At 32.8% G+C, this 18,868-nt stretch overlaps 1 protein-coding gene across 12 annotated transcripts in view; it reads left to right on the top strand.

Annotated features, from left to right (window-relative positions):
- ANKRD26 (ankyrin repeat domain 26) overlaps positions 1-18,868 on the top strand; it is a 120,283-nt gene that overhangs the window by 35,829 nt on the left and 65,586 nt on the right. For 10 of the 12 annotated variants that reach the window (XR_005556796.1, XM_039343958.1, XM_039343956.1 and 7 more), the window contains 9 exons: positions 223-239; positions 339-420; positions 519-563; positions 994-1,176; positions 4,362-4,414; positions 11,385-12,320; positions 13,011-13,189; positions 15,498-15,635; positions 16,076-16,109. Coding sequence is in view for 11 of the 12 variants with exons in the window: in XM_039343958.1 (XP_039199892.1) it covers positions 223-239; positions 339-420; positions 519-563; positions 994-1,176; positions 4,362-4,414; positions 11,385-12,320; positions 13,011-13,189; positions 15,498-15,635; positions 16,076-16,109 (1,667 nt within the window). In the remaining variant the exon portion in view is untranslated. The remainder of the gene's footprint in view (positions 1-222; positions 240-338; positions 421-518; positions 564-993; positions 1,177-4,361; positions 4,415-11,384; positions 12,321-13,010; positions 13,190-15,497; positions 15,636-16,075; positions 16,110-18,868) is intronic. The other 2 variants (XM_039343960.1, XM_039343965.1) reach the window with 2 other exon arrangements.

Genomic DNA, 18,868 nt, shown 5'->3' with positions numbered 1-18,868 from the left:
ACAGGACTTACAAAGAGCAGGTCTACTTGCCAGCTCTTCATTCTGCTCTGGTTATTGGCTCTGCTTTTTAGGAGCTGTCTCCAATTTGTCATTTCTTCCCTGGAAGTTTTGTTTGTAACAAAAAAAATATCATATTATACTTATAATACAAGAGTGGGGTTCACACAAATTTAAAAGTTATAGTATATTATCTAAGTAACTTGTTTCCCTCTTTTTTCCTAGGAAAACCAGGTTTCCAGGTTAGTACTACTTTTGTTACATAAAATGAACTTTATTTAAATATTGTTATTACTACATTGTGGTATCTTACTTCATTCTTTGCCAAATTATCTTTATAGCAAAAGATCACAAAAGAAAACTTGGTATGTGAATCTCCTGCTCCTGTTTTAAAGAAGGCAATCATAGAAAAGCAAAAATCAGGTAATTTTTGCTATAGTAGATTATATGGGATTTAAAATATTATATCGTACATATTGTTGCGTATTTTATATTCTAATATAATTAATTTCTTTTTTCAGATTTAATGGAAGAACTTGGTTTGGATGAGGCGGACGATATTGAAGGTCTTCAAATATTTTATGCATATTTATGTATCATAAATTTGAAAGTATTTAAGAACATCAAATTTTGCCATGTATTGCAAAAAAATAAAATAAAAATTTTCTTATGAAACTAAATGTGGCATCCTCTTTAAAAAAAGACAAATCACACATAGCTTTCTCTTAAACTATAGAAGATTGAATTCTTTTCATTTGGACTAAATGTAATTGTTAAGTCAAACTTTTTTCAGTACATATCAGTATTTTAAGACCCACATGCTGATATATTGCAAATGTAAGAATTTTTCAGCTATAGACCTTTTTGTTATTAATATTGGCAACCTAATAGATCTTTATATTACTTGATTTTATAATATATTGGATTAACATTTGCTAAACTATTGTATGTTGTTGTATTACTGCTTTGACCTTTTTTCTTTTTTGTTGTTGCTAGATACATCTGACTGGGATTCTACCAGCATTTCTCTTAAAAGCACTCCGTGTGTTAAACCATCTGATATGCTTATGTTAGAAGACCATGTATCTCCACAACACTTAATAGAAACAAACATTGCACCTGAAATCTCTGTCCCTGTGAAGGAAGACTCAGATACTCAAAACATAATTTCTTCAAAAGGTAGCAAAAATCAAAATTTTGTGCAGCAGGAGGGAGAATAATTCTGATCCCAATTTAGATAACCCTAATCCGAAACAAATAATTCATTGTTTCTTCCACTTTTCTACTGGAAACATTCTGACATCCCGAAGTGACTCAGAATGATAGTTTATTATAATGTTTTGTTAATTAGAAAGCAAGTTTTTTTCTTTTTTTGTAGAAAATAATTCCTTTCCTTCCTAGAGAAGATTGAAATCTAATAAAGCCTCCCATTGCCTGCAGATAGTGGATGAAATTTTGTTGATTTTTTCTTCTTATATTCCATTAATACATTAGCCAACAGGCAATAGTAACTGAACGAAAAAACAGATAAAGCAATGTGTCCTTTCCTGGGTAGTATTCTGCAATTGGTCCAGTCATTTGTTTCTTCATTCCATAGTGAATTGATAACCCAGCACCCATCTGATTGTATAGCTAAAATCCAGTGACAAAATATTTATATTTGAATTTAATTTCAATAAAGCTTTAAGTGCAGGTTTCCTTTGAAGCTGCTTTCCAAATCAAATGATCACCTCTGCAGATCCTCCAATTTTTGTTCAGATGTACCAGTCACATTTGGCATATGTTACTGGAAGACACTTCCTCTAGTAAGCTCACCAAAATTTTGAGAACTTGTACTGAAGAATATACCTTTCTGTTTACTATAGCATAGTCTCACAAAAAGCCTCTTTGGGTTTTTCTTACCCAAAATTCTTGCAAATAAGATTCTTCTGGCTTTGGCTTGTTACAGGGATACTTTTGTTTTAAAACAATACAAAGCAAATTCCATTGCATTTTTTTTTTGATGGGAAGATTCAACATTTGTCTTCATTCACAAATCTATTTGTGAAGATTAATCTGAACTGCTTTGCGTGAACCTAATGGATAACCATGTAAACCTGGAAGCTGTCTAAAAATGAAATCAGACCTTGTGCTCCATTAAGAAATACAGAAATCAAAATTCAAGGTTTTGAATTGCTCGTAGTTATATTCTAAGTTATAGATACTTTGACTGAAAAAACTGTGATAATATTTAAAATACTCCATATTAAATTCCCTTATGTGTACAAAAGAATGGACCCCAATAGAATGAACTACAAGATCTGAGACTGAAAATGCATATCAGGAGCTAGATACATGAAACTAAATTGGTGAAACTGTAGTTTCTGCCTTTTTACATATCTATTTTTCAGCATCCTAAAATGATATTCAGAAGTACAGTGTATTCAGAAAGTATTCAGACCCCTGTTACCTTTGTCAATTTTATTATGCTGTAGCCTGTTGAAATTCAATTTTTTTAATCTACACTGAGTACCCTATATTGACAAAGTAAAAACAAAATTTTAGAAATGTCTAACTTTATTAAAAAGAACTGAAATATCACATTGACATAAGTATTCAGACTCTTCATTCGGTACTTTGTTGAAACACCTTTGGCAGCAATTACAGTCTCGAGTCTTTTTGGGTATCACATGACAAGCTTTGCACATCTGGTTTGGGGGATTTTCTGCCATTCTTTCTTGCAAATCTTCTCAAGCTCTGTCAGGTTGGATGCTGACCGTTGGTGGATAGCCATTTTCAGGTCCCTCTAGAGATGTTCAGTAGGGCTTTGGCAGGGACACTCTAGGACATTCACAGAGTTGTTCCTAAGCCATTCTTGTGTTGTCTTGGCTATTTCCTAGGATTATTGTCATGATGAAAAGTGAACCTTCAGCCCAGTCTGAGCTCCTAAGCGCTGTGGAGCAGGTTTTCATTGAGGATATCCTTGTACTTTGCTCCATTCAGCTTTCCCTCAACCCTGACCAGTCTCCCAGTCCCTGCTGCTGAAAAATACCCTCACAGCATGATGCTGCCACCACCATGCTTCACTGTTGGGATGATATTAGGCAGGTGATGAGCGGTGCCTGGTTTCTTTCAGACATAACGTTAAGAATTGAGGCCAAACTGTTCAATCTTGATTTCATCAGACCAGAGAATCTTGTCCCTTATAATCTGAAAATCCTTCGGTGCTTTTTTGCAAACTTCAAGCAGGTTTTTGTATGTTTTGCACTGAAGAATTCTAGTCATTCTGTCATAAAACCCAGATCGGTGGAAGGCTGCAGTGATGGTGGTTCTTCTGGAACTCTGTCCCATCTCCACACAGGATCTTTGGAGCTCAGTCAGAGTGACTATCAGGTTCTTGGTCACCTCTCTTACTCTTCTCCTATGAATGCTCATTTTGACCAGGCGACTAGCTCTTAGAAGAGTCCTGATCGTGCCAAATTTCTTCCATTTGAGAATTATGGAGGCCACTGTGCTCTTAGGAATCTTCAGTGCAGCAGAAATTTTATTGCAGCCTTCCCTAGATCCGTGGCTTGCAATAATCCTGTCTCTGAACTCTGCAGGAGTTCCTTTGACCTCATGGCTTTTGCTCTGCTACAGTATGCCTTGTCAGCTGTGAGGCCTTCTATAGAGAGGTGTGTGCCTTTCCAAATCATATCCAATCAATTTAATTTACCGCAGGTCAACTCCAATCAAGGTATAGGAACATGTCAGCAATGATCAAGAGTTGTTGCAAAGAGTCTGAATACTTATGCCAATGTGATATTTCAGGTTTTTTTCTTTTTAATAAATTTACAGGCATTTCTAAAATTCTGTTTTCACTTTGTCATTATGGGGTATTGAGTTTAATGAGTAAAAAAATTAATTTCAACAACTGTAGAATCTGGCTGCAGCATAACAAAATTGACAAAAGTGAAGGGGGTCTGAAACTTTCTGAATGCACTGTATATATGAGAAGCTACTCATTTCTTATGAATATATACTGTATACTCATGGTATATGAGGACAACATGGCAAAAATTAGTTGTACTAGATTTTATGCACATGCCAAAAATTAATCCAACTCTGTATTTTTTTAATACTTTTCTTTGTAAAACAAACAAATTTGAGTAGGAAATTAACAGATAAATGCTATTGAGCTGCAACTTTATTCTTTATGTGCTAGGTTCACTTGCTATGCCTGGAATTTTTTATTTGTTAATATTCAAAATGCACCTTCACTGTGAAACAATTATCTATATACAACCTCATTTTAAGTCAAACATATCTTGGAAAAGTTTTCAGAATGCAGTGCAACTAACAAATTATAATAATTACAAGTATGTTATCCAACATTTTTATTATAGGTCAGCAATATATCGAACACAAAATCGTCAAAGAATTTAAAAGTAAAGGCAAGGTATGTATGCAGAGTTCATTTTAATATTGATATTTCTTTGTATTATATGGCTGAAACAAATTTTAACATTTAGTTCTGAAATTAAAGGCACATTTAATACTAGCTATTTATGATTAAAATGAAATGAAGGAATATTTATTCTGTATCATTAACTTTTTATTCTGTAGTTGTGAATTATGGAACTCTAAAAACTAAATGTTCTGCTTTTGGGACAAAAATGGTACCAGAAGGGCTTTCTGCTTCTGTGTAGTAATTAAATTTATAGAGCTTTAACTCACATTTATATGATTCCCTGTATGTTAAACCATCAAGATATACTACTTTCTTATATGTTTCGTGACATATACCTTGTCACCAAAACACAAAGTTTTAATTTTCTTATTCTAATCTGTTTTTTTCCAATCTATGATTCATTATATAAAAACAAATTAATAAAATTTATTATACAAATAAGAATGATAATATATCTCTCCTGTCCTTTGTCTGTCCACACCCAATTTTAATATTAAAGATTCCTTCTTAGCATGATAGGTTGCCTTCCTCAGTCTTAATATTCCAAATTCATGGATTTAATTCTTAGATTCTTTAGCAATACGGAATTTGCTAAAATCCTGAGAGTGAAAGTCTATACATCTGTAATATATTCAAATTAGGAAATATTATGATAAAGTGTTACCTATTTGGAAATTATAGAAACTGTTAGAACCAATGAATTGTTTTTAATCATGCACACATATTCTTGAGCTAACAGATACCTCTGGAAGCTTTATTCATAAATACGTTCCTGGAGAGAACCTGTTAATCACATCCTCTGAAAATACCCTACTTAAACCAGACAGATTGTAGCTTGCAGATTAAATTTTAGGAGTTTCCATTGGAGCTGTTTCCATGGGGTAACCTTGCAACTGTGCAATTCAACTGAACTAATTCCTCTTCCAGCAGAACAACGGAATTGTGAAATTGGCACCTTGTAAGGTTTTTACAAATACTATGAAATTATATTAGATTAAATTGTGCTTTGTTTTTTTTTATTGAAAAGTTTTTAAAAGTTTTACAAATAAACAACCAACCCTCACCCTTCCCTCCCAACCCCCCCTCCCCCCTCCCCGAGCTTCCCAGAACTGAATACAGGCTTATCTATAATTTTAAAAAACCTAAACAAATTTTTACAACTTATAAAATAATTAATAATAAAATATATATGACATAAGCATTAAAAAGAAAAATACTTAAAAAAAGAAAGAAAAAGAGAGGAAAGCGAGTGAGAAAGAAAAAGAAAAAGGAATAAAAAAGATTAAAAAAAAAGAAGGAAGAAAGCAAAGGACAGAAAAAGAAAAGAAAAAAACAATCTGTAAAATATCAAAAAAAAATTTTTATACAATTTATAAAAAAGCTAAATGATATTTTTCCATATCCAAATTATATTGTATAAAATTTATCCATTTTTCCCATGCAACAAAAGATTTCTCTTGAGATTGCTCCTTTAAAAAAGCCAAAATCTTTGCCATTTCCGCCAGATAAGAAACTTTATAAAACCACTCTTGTAAGGTAGGCAAAGATTCCTTCTTCCAGTATTGTCCTACTAACAGCCTTGCGGCTGTGATCAAATTTAACATCAATATAACTTCCTTAGCATCACAATCCGTAACAATACCTAATAAAAATAATTGCGGAGTAAATTTTACCCTCCTTCTAAAGATTCTTTGAATATTCCACCATATCTTAATCCAAAAAGCTTTTATATTTTTACACGACCATAGTCTTATTATTATTAATTTTAAAACCCGAAACACACCCATATTGATGAATCAATTGTAATAATTTTACTACCGAGTAAGTAGGTTGAGACAAAGTAACAACCAAGTCATCTGCAAAAGCTCTTAACTTATATTCTTTTTTGTTAATTTCTATTCCTTTTATTTCTTGCGATTCCCGAATTTTAATCAACAAAATTTCCAATGTTAAAACAAACAATAATGGAGATAATGGACAACCCTGTCTTGTACCTTTTTCTATTGTGAAAACCTCTGACAAACCCCCATTAACAATAAGTTGAGCAGTCTGTTTTTGATATATATTAGATGAAGCTTGTAATATATTTTGACCAAAATTCATCTCTTTAATTAAACTTAACATAAACTGCCAGTTCAATTGGTCAAAGGCTTTTTCAGCATCCAAAAATATCAGCCCTGCAGAGACTTGGTTGTTTTTATCTAAATATTCTAATAAGTTGATAATTTGTCTAACATTATTTTTCATGTACCTTCCAGTTATAAAACCCGATTGGTCCTTATGTATAAGCTGTTGCAAGACCCCCATAAGCCTATTAGCTAAAATTTTTGCAAAAATTTTGTAATCCACATTTAAAAGAGATATAGGTCTATAATTCTTAGGCAAAGTAAGATCTTGATCCTCTTTTGGAATCAGAGATATAAAAGCATTGCGCCATGACGGAGGAATCTCTAAACCTTGTAATATATTATTAAAAAACTCACATAGAGGTTGGGTCATCTCTTCTACTAAAGTTTTGTAATAAATAGATGTCAGACCATCCGTACCCGGCGCTTTACCTAATTTTAACTGCTTGATAGCTGTCACAATTTCCTCTTTAGTAATTAAACCATTAATCTCTTTTTTCTGATCTTCTGTTAATTTAGGAAGATTAACTTTACTTAAATAATTATTTATATCTGTAGTTTGTACATTAGTACTCTTATATAATTTCTGATAATATTCTAAAAAAGATTTCTTAATCAACTCTTTCTGATAAACCAGTTTACCATTATAGTTTATTTTATCTATAAGTCTATGTCTCTGTTTCTTTCTTAACTGATAAGCCAACCATCTCCCTGGTTTGTTAGCATTACAAAATGTGTTTTGTTTCATAAACATTAAATTAGTTGCAGCTTGATCAGCCATCAACATATTGAATTGTGTTTTTAACAATTTTATAGCTCCTTTCACCTTTTCATCTAAAGGATTTGAGATTAAAAGCTTCTCTTTTAATTTAATCTCATCTTCCAATTCTTTACATTTCTGAATCTGCTTTTGTCTATAAAAATTATTCATTTTTATCAAGATCCCACGCATAAAGGCTTTACTTGCATCCCATACCATTGACATTGATGTTCCCTTATACATATTTAAAACAAAATAGTCCCTTAAGTATTCCTTTAATTTCTGAACATTTTTTTCTTGTTTAAATAAATTCTCATTCAACCTCCAGGATCTCCTCTCCTCTTTCTCAGCAATCAGTTCCATCCAAACTGGACTATGATCTGTCAATGACCTAGGAAAATTTTTTACATTTTTCACCCTGTTATATAAATCTGTTGTGATAAAAAAAAAATCAATCCTTGAGAAAGATTGGTGTCTATCTGAGAAAAAGGTGAAGTCTCTTTCCTCTTGATTACGTTCACGCCAATAGTCTCTCAATTCCCAATCTTCTTTCAAATCAAAAAAAGCTTTAGGTAATTTAGCCTGTTTGAAAAAGGTAGAAAAACCTTTTTTATCCTTTTGTGTATCTAAAACACCATTCCAGTCTCCCATTAGTATCACAGACCTATAATCCAACAAAGTTATTTTCTGATGTAGCAATCTGTAAAATTGTTCCTGTTGCTGGTTTGGTGCATACAGTCCCACTATAAGTATTTTTTTACCATATAAGCCAAGTTCAATCATAACGTATCTTCCTTGAGGATCTGATTCTACCAGACAAGCTGGTAGATTTTGCTTGACATAAATTACCACACCCCCTTTTTCCCCAGGGGCAGGAGATACAAAATGAGATCCCAAGCGAGCATTAGCTAAATATTTTTGATCTTTAAGTAAGATATGAGTTTCCTGCAAACAAATAATGTCATTATTATGTTGCTTTAAATAGTGAAATATTTTCTTTCTCTTCTGAGGAAAATTTAAACCGTTAACATTCCAGGTCAGGAACTTTGCCATCTCCCTCAACCAGGAGCCTGGAGAAGATTCCCTCAAGGTCTGCTACTGAAGAATGTATTGCAGAGCTTTTGGGTCTTACTCCTCCCACCGGCATTGAAACAATCTGATGAGAAGATTCTTTAGCTTCTTTCTTCTGTTGTTCCTTTTCCTTACGTTTATGTGCTGCACAAGTCATTCTCTGTTCCTTAACTTCTGCTTGACGCATCCATTCCACCTGCCCAGCAGCCATCAAACCTCTTTCAGACTGCTGTTCCATCTCTTTGTCACTCAAAACTCTCTCAGTCATGGATGAAGATGAGCCTGCTCCCAGGACCGTATTGTAAAATTCTTTAGCTTTAGCAACCGTGTTAAGTCTATAACGTGTCCCCGCATGGCTCAAAACAATACCCATCGGGATCTCCCATCTAAATGGCATCAATCTTGTTTTAAGTTCATTTGCTAAAAAAGCAAAATCTTTTCTACTTCTTAAAATTTTGGATGGGATTTCCTTTAAAATAATGATATCTTGGGCATCAATCTGGAATCTCTTATTATAAAATGCTTGTAAGATCTGATTACGCAGAGTCTTCTTAGCAAAATAAATCACCACATCTCTTGGCAAATTCTTCTGTTTTGCAATCCAAGAATTAACTCTGTAGATTTTTTCCACTTCTCCACGTAATTCATCTTTATCTATATTCAAAACAACAGCTAAGTCATTGATTACCATCTCCATCAAATCTTGATTCATATCTTCTTTAAGACCCCTAATTCTCAGGGCATATTCCATCTGTCTATACTGAAACATAAGAATATCATCTTGTGAAGTTTCCACCTTTTTTTCCATATCTTGAAATTTATACTCAAGAAAATCTACTTTTTCAGCGACTTCTTCCACTCTGGAGTCCAGCTTCACGACCACAGAAGCCAATCCAGATAAAGCTGTGACTATATCTTGCCTCAAAATAGTATTATTCTGTTCAAAAAGCTGCTTCATTTCTTTCTTCATTTCCTCCTTACTTTCAGACTTGCTCTGTTCCAGAAGTTGCTTCACTTCCTCCCTAAATTGAGACACAGCATTTCCCATTATATCTTTAATGTCTTATGCAGACAAGCCTGATGGGGGAGGAGAAGGTGGAGATGTAGCCTTGGGTTGCTGCACCGGTGGTGTTACTTTAAGTTGTTGTTGAACAGTTGCAATAACAGGAGAAGAAATCACCTTAGAAACTATAGAAGCTGGTTGTCTCTTTGAAGCCATTTTAGAGTTAATCTCTCTTTCTTTCTTCTTAAAAAAAATGCTTAAATCTTTACAAATAAAAAAAACCAGAAAAAATACAATAAAAATACAAACTTCCAAAGCACTTTAAAAGAAAAAAGAAAAAAGAAAAAGAAACTTAAAAAAGAAGAAAAGCAATGCTAGGTATACATTTCAATCAATCCGTCTTTTCTTTCCGGAGATAAAAAAAAAGCAACACTTTCAAAACGCCATTTTACTTTCACTCTCACTTTCCGCTCGGAAAAAAAAAAATCACAAAAAAAGAATCAGCATAAGCTAAAAGAGAAATTAAAAAAGAAATAAATCTCTAACTCTAAAAAAAATCCTTTAAACAGTTCTGTCCGCTTTAAAAGTCACTCACCAGAAAACTTTAAGTGCGGAGATGGTAGCGGCGTTTCACTTTGTTTCCGAAGAAACAAAGACAGCTGAGAGGCGGAGAAGGCACGAACTCCGAGGGAACACTCTTTCTACCCCCCTAAAAAGAAAATCCAGGGAAGGTTAAGAGGTTCTACCTCTATTCATGCAGTCTCTACCCCTTCCCTTCACCCGGGAAGGGGATTTCGAACCGCGGGCCAACTGATGTATGCTGTGCTCCGCAGATCTGACACCGTCTCAGGAGGACGGCTACAAGGTAGCCGCCATCACCGTCGCTCACCACCGGAAGCTGTATCAAATTGTGCTTTGTTGTGCTGTATAACAGTACTGCTAAAATAAGTGTACTGTAGGTATCAATTTGACACCAGACTAGAATCACAAATTAACAATTTCAAATTCAAGAATTTAAATAACTTAGTGCATTGATACTTGAGAGTGGTAATTGAGAGAAAAGTTTCAAAGACATGCCTGTCATATACAACCATTATTGTTCCTGCTTGATTGGGTCACTACTATGGACATTAATTTGATATCAGCTTTGAAAAAGAAATTGTCATCCATTCTCTGGAGTACCTTCTTATTCCACTTCAAATGTGCTGTACCTTATTCAGTCTCAAATTAGAATTTTTATTTGCATCTGTATTTAAAGATTTGGTAGAATTATGGTCCTTTTAATCAGTAATGCTGATTATGACACATGATTATGCTTGGTATTTATAGTCTATATTGGTGATAGTTATACGGTTTTGTTATACGCTGGCAAGAATTAATGTGTACCTGCTAGGTCATATCAAAATAACTTTTAAACATAAATTTAATAAAATTTCTATGAGAGATATGTTCTACAGTTGCAAAAGATGACTTTCACAAAGTTCTAGTAATTGGTACCACTTCTAGACCATTTTCACAGGATTGTTTTCAATTTGGGAGGGCCATCAGTGAGATATTGATTGAGTTGAGAAGAGGCTACATATTATTGGACACTCCTATCCCGTAGAAGATACCACATGTGTAGAATGCTTATTATTGATTTGAAGATTATGACCTCCAATAGATAGTGAAGAATCTGGTTCTGCTTTTTCCCAATTATTCAGTTAGAGGGACTCTGCTAGATAGGATTGACAAGCAATTAATTATGAATATGCCATGACAAAAAAAGGAAAGCTATTTTAAGTTTAATTATTATGCTGTGCTGCCATGAAATTCTCTTCCAAACATTTAAATTGTGTATTTAATAAAATATATAATTGAAAAAAAGATTTTGTAAACCAAAATTTTTTGTTACTCTTAAAATATTCTCAAAATCAAAACCTTTATGACATTTAAAACAAATTTAACACACTGGTTTTTGTTTGTTAATTTTTCTCTATCCATACTTGCTTGCATAAGGAAAAATGCCTGTTAAACACATCCAGTTCTGTAGAAAAATCAACACATGAAAAACACACTGACAAGACTGAAATCGAATATACCGGTACTCATGATGAAAATGTAACCAAAGCACTCATGCATAGTGAAGAAGCCCATAATGACTGCAATCATTTTGATTCAATACACTGGGAAGAAAAATATGAAAAAATGTGGGTTGCAAATGAAAAAAAAGAACTTAAGGCAAATTTTAAGAGTATTACTGCAGAACTAAAACAGATGTTCGGTGAAATTAAAGTTTATGAGAAAACGAGTATCACTCCAAGCAAAGCAACATCACAAGATGGTTTCTGTTGTGCAGTAGAAGGCGTAAAAGAAACATCACTTCATCTACAAAACATGAAAGTGGATATTCAAGGAAAGGGTGACATTAAAGATGTAAGATCTGTCGTTACAGAAAGGGAATTAAATACTGATGACTGGAACACAAATAGGAACCCATTATTTAATAATGCAAAAGGAACAAAAGTAAACATCAGTGAAGAAAAGAATAACAATACAATTACACAACTGCAAGCAAATGAAACTAAAGCTGCAGAAAAATGTCTTGAATATTCATTGCAAAGCCATGAGGACATTACCAAAGATACAGTTTTTAAAACTATAGATGTTAATCAACCAATTGCCTCCAACAACTTATTTAAACATATTAGTGTAACAAAAAATCCAAGTGAAGAAACTGAATACCGTTTTAATAACAGTATCAATAGTTGTAAAGGTACTGATATTGAAATTGGAAATAAAGCGAAAAATCATAAACAAGTATGTCCTCAAATATCCCAAAAAGGTCTGGATGAAGAATTAGAAGGTGATGTTGCAAGATTTAAAAATCAGGTAGGAATACTGCATTCAGCTTTCCTCGCTTTGGAGAAAGAAAAGATCCAACTGCAAAAAGAGGTAGAGAAGTACCTGCTGCTTTTCATTCTTTCATCTTTCTTGCATTTCAGCCATTCTGTTCATTTCAGCTCTCCAGCACTATATAAAAAGGCCTTTATGTGTTGGCTTCACGCAGTAACGCTAATGTGAATGTGGGAAGAAATTACACCTTTTTCATGCATTTTCTTTTTAATTTAAGAACATTCAGAAATTGAAGTATAATACTGTCATAACAAAGATTCAAATAGCTCAGTTTACATAGGTGCAACTTCATTAACAAATGAACTGCACACTTTTATACTAATTATAAATTTGATCCAAAATGTGAAACTGGCTTTTGAACAGGTTCTTAATTGATCTTTCCATTTCTTATCATGCTTGCCTAACACTTTTTTGCTCTGTGTGAAATATTACTATCTTAGATTTAGTTTCTGTAGTACAATATTGTTGATCACTTTTTAAAATAATTTCTGTTTATAATCAAAATGTGTGTTTCTAATGCGTTTTGCCTATCACTTACATGATTTTTCCATTGTTTCTGATTAGACCATACTAATTATTATTAATTTGCAATCATAGTGTTGAGTGATTATATTTTCTTTTCTAGGACTGTTCTGAAATATTAAGCAGAAATTTGTAATAGAGCAAATAATTTTATTGATATTTTTATTGCTGTTCTTAAATCAATATTGCAATATATCATTGTTTTAGATTGAAGAGGAAAAAATAAAAAAAGAATTGGAATCCAAAGGAAAAAAAATTGCTAATGCTGAAAAGCTGGCTGTTAATAATGATGAGAAAATAGAACAAAAGCATTCAATAAATGAAATCCAGCATATTACAGCAGATAGTATTTCCCCAGCAGATAAAAAGGAAGTAATTTGTCTAGGGTGAGTACAGTAATAACATTAAGTTGATTCTCTTATATGAACTGACTTGACTAATTTTTATGCACTGTTGCAATGTACTAACTTCCTTTGAAACTTTGTTGTGTTGTTTTCAGCTAATTAAGACATACAATATTACAAATGTAAGCAAAGCATAGATAGTTATCTTAATACAGATCATTAGTTTGACTGGATGGTCATTGTTTAAAATCATTGTTTTCTCAAGTATTGTTATTATAGTAAGTTGCCTTAAATGTTCTATGATCAGAAAATAAGTTCACTTAAAATATTGTCCCAAGCCCTTCCTCTGGTGTCATGACTAAAATTGAGATCTTTTGCTTCCAAAGTTTTTCATCCATCATTAAATTATAGTTTTTCTTCAAATTTTTAAGTAACAATTAGAATAAAGGTGAAGACAATTTCAAGATAGGCTTGATTCCTGTCACTATTCCCACACAATTTTCTTTGCAGTATTATCAATGTAGTTTATCATTGATACTTTGTAGGATTTTTTCCTTAACTTGACATAGCCATCTAAGCATTAATTAGGGAAGCGGTCCCCAATCCCTGGTCTGTGGACCGGCACCGGGCCGCAGCATTCCAGAAACTGGGCCGCGTAAACAAGCAAAGCCCCATCCACAGGATGCAGGCAGCACACAAAACCACGCCCCTTCTGGTTCATGGAAAAACCTCTCTCCACGGAACTAGTCCCTGGTGCCCCAAAAGTTGGGGGCCTCTGAACTAGGGCTCCTTAGCTTCTGAAGTCAGCCAGGATCAATCAGGTGCAATATTATATATTTTTAAAATAAATATAAACAACTAAAATAACCAAAATGAAATCATCATGCATCAAAATATTTACCTTTTGTGTGATTGAAAATATTTTTACTGATAAGCTACTAATGGGAGCAAAAGTAATAAATCTATCCCACCTCTCTGTGCTATCAGAATAGCTAAAACTGATTAAGTACAGATAGCCCTCAACTTATGACCACAATTGAGCCAAACATTTCTACTGCTAAGTGATACAGTTGGTAAGTGAGCTTTGCCCCATTTTATGACCTTTCTTGCTACCGTTGTTAAGTGAATCACTGAAGTTGTTAAGTTAGTAACATGGTTGTTAAGTGAATTGGCTTTCCCATTGACTTTGCTTGTCAGAAGGTTGCGAAAGGTAATCACATGAACCTGGGACACTGCAACTGTCATAAATAGAAATGGTCATCAATCACTTTTTTCAGTGGCTCTATAACAGTCACTAAATGAACTGTTGTAAATTGAGGACTACCTCTATTGGAGATCAGATTAGGAGCTTATGGGTGACAGGATTCCATCCTGTTTCGTCTATAGACTTGTCAGAAACTTCTTTATACATTCTCCTTTTCCCAAACTATGAAAATCACTCATTTTGCTTGTTAGCATAACCACAGTTAGTTCAAATTCCCACTGGTGGTGTTTGCTGAGATATTTTCAACATGAAGGGCCTAAGACCTGAGAGTGTAATTGTATGCAGTAGCTGTTCTGGCTTTTCCTCTCCTTGGTAATGAAAGCTCTCTAGTGACAGAAATCTTCCACTCTTTATAGAAAGTTATGAGAGTGATGAAGACCATAGATTCCAATTTTAGTATTTGGGACACGTTATTAAGGATGCAGAGAACAAAATTGCCTGAACAAGTGCGATCAATAACACCATTTGACTCAGAGAGCAGTCTATTATAATGGTTAAAGTGCTAGCCTAAAAACCAGGAGACTATGAGTTCTATGCCTCCTTTAGGCATGAAAGTCAATTTGGTGACCTTGGGCCAGTTATTCTTTCTCAGTTTAATCCACTTCACAGGGTTGCTGTTGTGGGGAAAACAGGAGGCGGGAATATTAGGTATGCTTGCTGCCTTGAGTATTAAATGTATATAAATGGGGTAAAAATCTAATAATGAAATAATAATTATTATCTGCCCTTCAGAACTTTTACTTGATTATATATAGGGTATTCATGTACTGATACAGAAGTATTTCAGTTTAAGTACAAGTGAGGACCAAAATTCCTTTGATTCACTGAGAAGCATTATGATAGATGCTTTGGGGCTTCATTTCAGATTTTTCCAAGATGCATACAGCTATATGTTATTACATTAATACAATTAACACTTTATTCAGTAGAACTTTGATTCCTAAATTCATTATGTGGTCAGAGATTAGAAATTTTGCCATTCTTCAATTCTTAGTGATATGTCCTCATTTTTATATTTTAACTTTTTTGTAAATAAAATTATCTTTAAATATAGTGTTTAATTATTATTATTATTATTTTAAAAAGATCCTCCAGTTTAAAAGCTACAAGAAAAAGTGAAAATAAAAGGCGGAATTCTAAACAGAAGGTCAGTCAACAGCTTTGTAATAATCTACATCAGCCACAAGATGAGAGCAGTTTGAGTGAAGCATCTCTTGAAGAAAGGTATGGGTATCTTTTTTTAGAATAAAGGTAAAATTCTGTCTCATTTGGAATTAGGTCTGTGATACTTCTAGCCAAAACATATTAAAATTCTATAAGAAAGCACCCTTGAGGTGCATCCTTGGTGCCCCTTACAGTAGCTATGCTCCCAAACTTGCATATCAACTTTTTGGACCTAAAGGAAGCCTACACATCATCATAAGCCGCAAAGAATTTCAAAAAGATGAAACTGACCAAACTGTTTCTTAAAAGAATCATACTGGAAGTCTGCTTGATAGTGGGAAGACCCATAAAAATTCATAGATATCTAGGCTGCACTTCTGCTGCACTGTTAAACTCAGTAGATTCAGAATGGATGGTCTAGGATTAGCAGCCCTACATTTTCAGAATTTCAGGATAAAAATACATTAAAATCTTAATATAGTTTTTATACTTATTTTCAGATATCCAGCCAAATCTGTGAATGGAAAAAATAAGGTAGGATAAAACAAGCTTGCAAAATGTTGCCATCAACTTAATTCATATTTCTAAAGCTTTTAAGTGAAAAGCATAGTACTGGTAGGCCAATTTAGATTTGATTTTAAAGACTAAGATTTTTAGCAATGCTTTGGTAAGATAGATAAATCATGAGTTCTCAGTATTCTCATCAACTACTTCCCAAAACTATGGAATGTATAGTTTGATTGGCTACAAAATGAAGATCAGTAAGCTAAAATTTGTTGTATCTCCACTGTCACAAGCACTAAAAAGTCTACAAATAGAATTACAGAATAAATTTTCACTAGTTTTTTTTTATTTTTTTATTATTATTATTTTAGACCAACAAAACAAAACACAACAAATATTACACACATACACACGTAATATATCCTTTTTTGTTAACAGCAGTTTGTAACAGTACTCTTCTATTTTTTACATTTCCCCCCTCTTTCTTCTTTGAAATATTTATCCTTATTGCCCCATTGTTTCTTATTTACATTTTCCTTCTTTCATATTCTACTACTTACTAGGAATCCAACATTATTCATTGTAGTAACACTCATATTTTTTATAAGACTCAACTGGAATTCCATGTAAGCATGGTGATCATACAAATATTCTTATATTATTTAGTGCATATACTGTTTTTACTCTAATACTATTTCCAACATTAAAATTCACCCCTTTTCATCCAAGTATATTGATTTAATTTTATTTTTCTTTGACATATATAATAATTCCTCCTTTCTTGTTTTATGCTAATATTGTGTATAATGTTTCTAAATTTTACTTTCTCTAGTAATTTTCTATAATCCTATTTTATGTAAACTTCCTAAAGATACATCACATCTACATCCAATTTCCTTAAATTGTTAAACGTCTAAACTCTTTTTCTTGATATATTTAATCCATTAATATTTATAGAAAAGAGCTTAATTACGTCTCCCATTTTTAACTTGATCTATTTTTTTGTTTTTATTTTGTTTTATACTTCTTGTCTCTATAAGTCTTCCTTTTGCTTCTCTTTCTAACCTTTCTCTTTCTTGTAACTTTCGTATTTCTCGCTCTCAATCAACTTCCTCTAATCTTCTCATAACTTTTACTCTCCGGCTCTTCCCTACTTTCTTGTTCTTCTCCTTGTGAAAAGTAACTCTCATAAAAGTCCTGTGCTTTCTCAAGTGTATCTATCTTGTATTTTTTCTCCTGCCAAGTTAAAAGTATGCCTTCAGGTATTAACCAACGAAACTTGACTTTATATTTAATTAATTGAGTCGTTAAAAATTGGTATTCTCGTCTCTGATTTCGTATTTTACGTGATATTTGTTTTAATACAATTATTTCTTTACCCTTATACATTATTGATTCGTCTCTTGTTTTTTTATATATTTCATCCCTTATTGATCTTCTAGTAAACCTTATATGAACCTCTTTCGCCAATCTATGCCTTCGTGCATAATTTGTGTATACTCTATGTTTCATCCATGTCTCTTTTTACTTCCAATTTTTCTTTGCCTAAAATCTCCGCCAAAATCTCTGCCATCTTTTCTCCCAAATCTTACTCCTTTTCCTCAACAATATTTTGAAATCTTAAACAAAACGAAGCTTTGTTCATTTCCAGAAAAGCAATAGATTCAGTCAACTCCCTATTTGCTTGCTCAGATTTCTGTATCATCCCTTCTATTTTACTATCAACAAGCTCCATTTTTGTTTCAACTTTTTGAATTCTTTGTTCATTTTCCATCATTGTTTGTTGTATATTGCCTATCTTATCATTTATATTTTTAATTTCATCTCTCATTTTTCCAATATCATTCTTAATTTCTTTATGATGTATTTTCATTTCTTCATGATTATTTGCTATTGCCTCTTGGGTCATCATCATTGTTTCTTGAATCATTTGTAGTGTTATCTGCAAACTCTGTGGGTTCATTGCCAATTCTACTTTTTCTTTCCCCAACATGATTCTTTGGCCTGAAGGAGAGGCCATTGTATTTGTGGGATTTATAACTGTTTTTTTTTGCTAACTTTAGTTGTAGTTACAGTACTTGTCATTTTTATAACTTGAATAATATTTCTCCACTTTTGCATAAAGAATATATATAATACTTCTAACTATAAATCAATATATATGACTATAATATCATTGTATAACATTAACGTTAACAACTAAAATTACAAGTAAAGTTGTACCTTTCCTTATCCCACTATATATCTTGTACACTTTATAATATTCTTAACATCTGTTATGTGTATGTGTGTGTGTATATATATATATATATATATATATATATATATATATATATAACACTATACATGATACATATATGTATACTATTCTCTAAGTGTTGTCACCACTCTTAATTTCATTCACTATCACTCTTACTGTTTATATTTCTCTACTATGCTACGATTACTTTTCCACTTCTATTTAGTTCAATTACACTTATTTCTATTTCATTAATACAATTCATTTACTTCAGTACTTTTAATACATTTGCCTGAGTCTACTTGTAGCTTAAACACTGCTTGTGTGTGAGTGAATATTGCATCAGCCCTTTTTTTTCTCAGTCTCAATTTAATATGTCCACCAATCCACCAAATATCACCTCTTATTTCTTCTTCTCTGTATCCAATATTCCAAAACATCCACTCGTCACTTTGTCCAGATATATGTCAATTAAAGTCCAGGTTTCAATGTTATTTATCCTTCAAAAATAAGCTAAATTTCTCCGTTCTCTCCCTTCACCTTTTATTCC

Source organism: Crotalus tigris, unplaced genomic scaffold (assembly GCF_016545835.1).
Source record: "Crotalus tigris isolate CLP2741 ecotype Arizona unplaced genomic scaffold, ASM1654583v1 scf7180000017883.2314494, whole genome shotgun sequence".
Classification (NCBI taxonomy): Eukaryota; Metazoa; Chordata; class Lepidosauria; order Squamata; family Viperidae; genus Crotalus; species Crotalus tigris.
This window is presented reverse-complemented; position numbering and strand designations above follow the sequence as displayed.